Genomic DNA, 2,440 nt, shown 5'->3' with positions numbered 1-2,440 from the left:
GGGGTTCTGTGCCAGGCTCCTCTAGTCCCTGCTACTCAGGAGGCTAAGGCAGGAGGATCACTTGAGCCCAGGAGTTTGAGGTTGACGCCCTGGACTCTACCAAGGGCGACAAAGTGAGACTCTGTCTCAAAAAAATAATAAAGGCAATTTGTTCACCAGTTTCAAAATTAAGTATATGCTTTTACACAGCAATTGCTCATTTGGGAATATGTTCTAAATAAAAATAGACTTCTGGCCATGCATGATGGCTCACGCTTATAATCCTAGCACTCTGGGAGGCCAAGTCCAGGTGGATTGCTTGGACTCAGGAGTTTGAGCACAGCCTGAGCAGTAGAGAGACTCTGTCTCTACTAAAAATAGAAAAATTGAGGCAAGAGGATCACTTGAGCCCAAGAATTTGAGGTTGCTGTGAGCTGTGATGACACCATGACTCTCTACCCAGGACAACAGCTTGAAACTCTGTCTCAAAAGAAAATGAATAAATAAATAAATAATAAAAATAGATTTCTGGGGTGGCACCTGTGGCTCAAAAGAGTAAGGCGCCAGCCGCGTATGCTGGAGGTGGGTTCAAAAACTGCCAGCCCCAGCCAAAAACTGCAAAAAAAAATAGATTTCTGTACAGTGATTTTCATCAAAGCACTGTATAATAGCCTAAGGATGTGGCAAGGTAGTACAGTGGTTATGACACTGGCCGCACACACTGAGGGTGATGGGTTTGAACCGGGCCCAGGCCAGCTAAGCAACAATGGCAACTGCAACACGAAGAAAAAAAAAATAGCTGGGCATTGGGCACCTGTAGTCCCAGCTACTTGGGAGGCTGAGGCAAGAGAATTGCTTAAGCCCAAGAATTTGAGATAGCTATGAGCTGTGACACCAGAGCACTCTACTGAGGGCAACAAAATGAGACTCTGTTTCAAATAAAAAAAGAAACAAAGGGGCGGCGCCTGTGGCTCAATGAGTAGGGCACTGGCCCCGAACAAACTGCAACAAAAAATAGTCAGGTGTTGTGGCAGGCACCTTTAGTCTTAGCACTGCAACAAAAAATAGTCAGGTGTTGTGGCAGGCACCTTTAGTCTTAGCTACTCGGAAGGCTGAAGCAAGAGAATCACCTAAGCCCAGAAGCTGGAGGTTGCTGTGAGCTGTGACACAATGGCACTCTACTGAGGGCAAGAAAGTAAGACTCTGTCTCTGAAAAAAAAAAAAAAAAAAAAAAAAAACAGCCTAAGCATCCATCTAGAGAAATGTGAAGTAAAGTAGGAAGGCATTTTAGTGTTTAGGGTTAACAGCTACATGTGAAGACAACAACAACATCTAAACTAACTTTTTCTTAAAATTTAAAAATTTCCTTCCAAATTAATTTTCAAACTGAGTTTACTTCAGTACTGAACCCTGAGCCCAAGGAGAAAAGCATTAAAGGAAACCATTTTATTTTTGCTCACAAAAATAAATAGATATTGTGAGAACTTAAATGTTATGAATATCTTGTATATAAATAATTTTAAACTGTTCATGTGGAAAACATTAAGGTTTGATTTGATTATAGCTGTGATTAATTATACTTTGATCATGTTGGAAGGTCTTTGCTGAAGTCTAAATAATTTTGTGTGGCTGCTTATGTATATATTTGTACATTGGGGAATATTTCCAATTATTTTCTCATCTTCAGGGCAGGCAGAAATTAGCTCGGTTCAATGCCCATGAGTTCGCCACACTGGTAATCGACATTCTCGGTGACGCCAAGAGGAGACAGCAAGGCAGCCCTCTCTCTAGTTCAAAAGGTAACTGCTCAGACCTCTAAGTGTTTTCTTTTTGGCCTTCTAAATTTAACACACGTGTTCAATTTAAAGTTATAACCTAATTAAAACAATCAACAACATGACAGCTTAAAGTCCTGTAAGTTTTCTTGATAGTACATTTGTGACAAAAACTTTACCTGTTTGAGTCCTGGTGAATTAACAATATTTCAGAGTTATCAACTGTCATTCAGGTTAATCTTATATGTGCTTTTTTTTTCCTTTTGGGTTACTTTCCCTATAAAATTGCATCCTAACACCAGGCATGGTGGCTCACTCCTGTAATCCTAGCACTCTGGGAGGCCAGGGTGGGTAGATTGCCTGCACTCACAGGTTCAAGACCAGCCTGAACAAGCAAGAGACCCTATCTTTAAAAAGTAACCGGGTGTTGTGGCGAATGCCTGTTGTCCCAGCTGCTTTGGAGGCTGTGGCAAGAGAATCACTTGAACCCAAGAGTTTGAGGTTGCTGTGAGCTAAGATGCCATGGCACTCAACTAGGGGGTGACCAAGTAAGACTCTGTCTTAAAAAAAAAAAAAATAAACAGGCATTGTGTCAGGCACCTGTGATCCCAGCTGCTTGGAAAGCTGAGGCAAGAGAATCGCTTGAGCCCAAGAGTTTGAGGTTGCTGTGAGCTGTGATGCCACGG

At 41.9% G+C, this 2,440-nt stretch overlaps 1 protein-coding gene across 10 annotated transcripts in view; it reads left to right on the top strand.

The window, feature by feature from the left end:
- GIT2 (GIT ArfGAP 2) overlaps positions 1–2,440 on the top strand; it is a 62,812-nt gene that overhangs the window by 30,277 nt on the left and 30,095 nt on the right. For all 10 annotated transcript variants that reach the window (XM_012805271.2, XM_023513274.1, XM_023513272.1 and 7 more), the window contains exon 12: positions 1,667–1,778. In XM_012805271.2, coding sequence (XP_012660725.1) covers positions 1,667–1,778 — 112 coding nt within the window. The remainder of the gene's footprint in view (positions 1–1,666; positions 1,779–2,440) is intronic.

Source organism: Otolemur garnettii, unplaced genomic scaffold (genome assembly GCF_000181295.1).
Source record: "Otolemur garnettii isolate 467f Iridium unplaced genomic scaffold, OtoGar3 scaffold00038, whole genome shotgun sequence".
Taxonomy (NCBI): Eukaryota; Metazoa; Chordata; class Mammalia; order Primates; family Galagidae; genus Otolemur; species Otolemur garnettii.
Note: the sequence above shows the minus strand (reverse complement) of the source record. Positions and strands in the feature narration are given on the sequence as shown.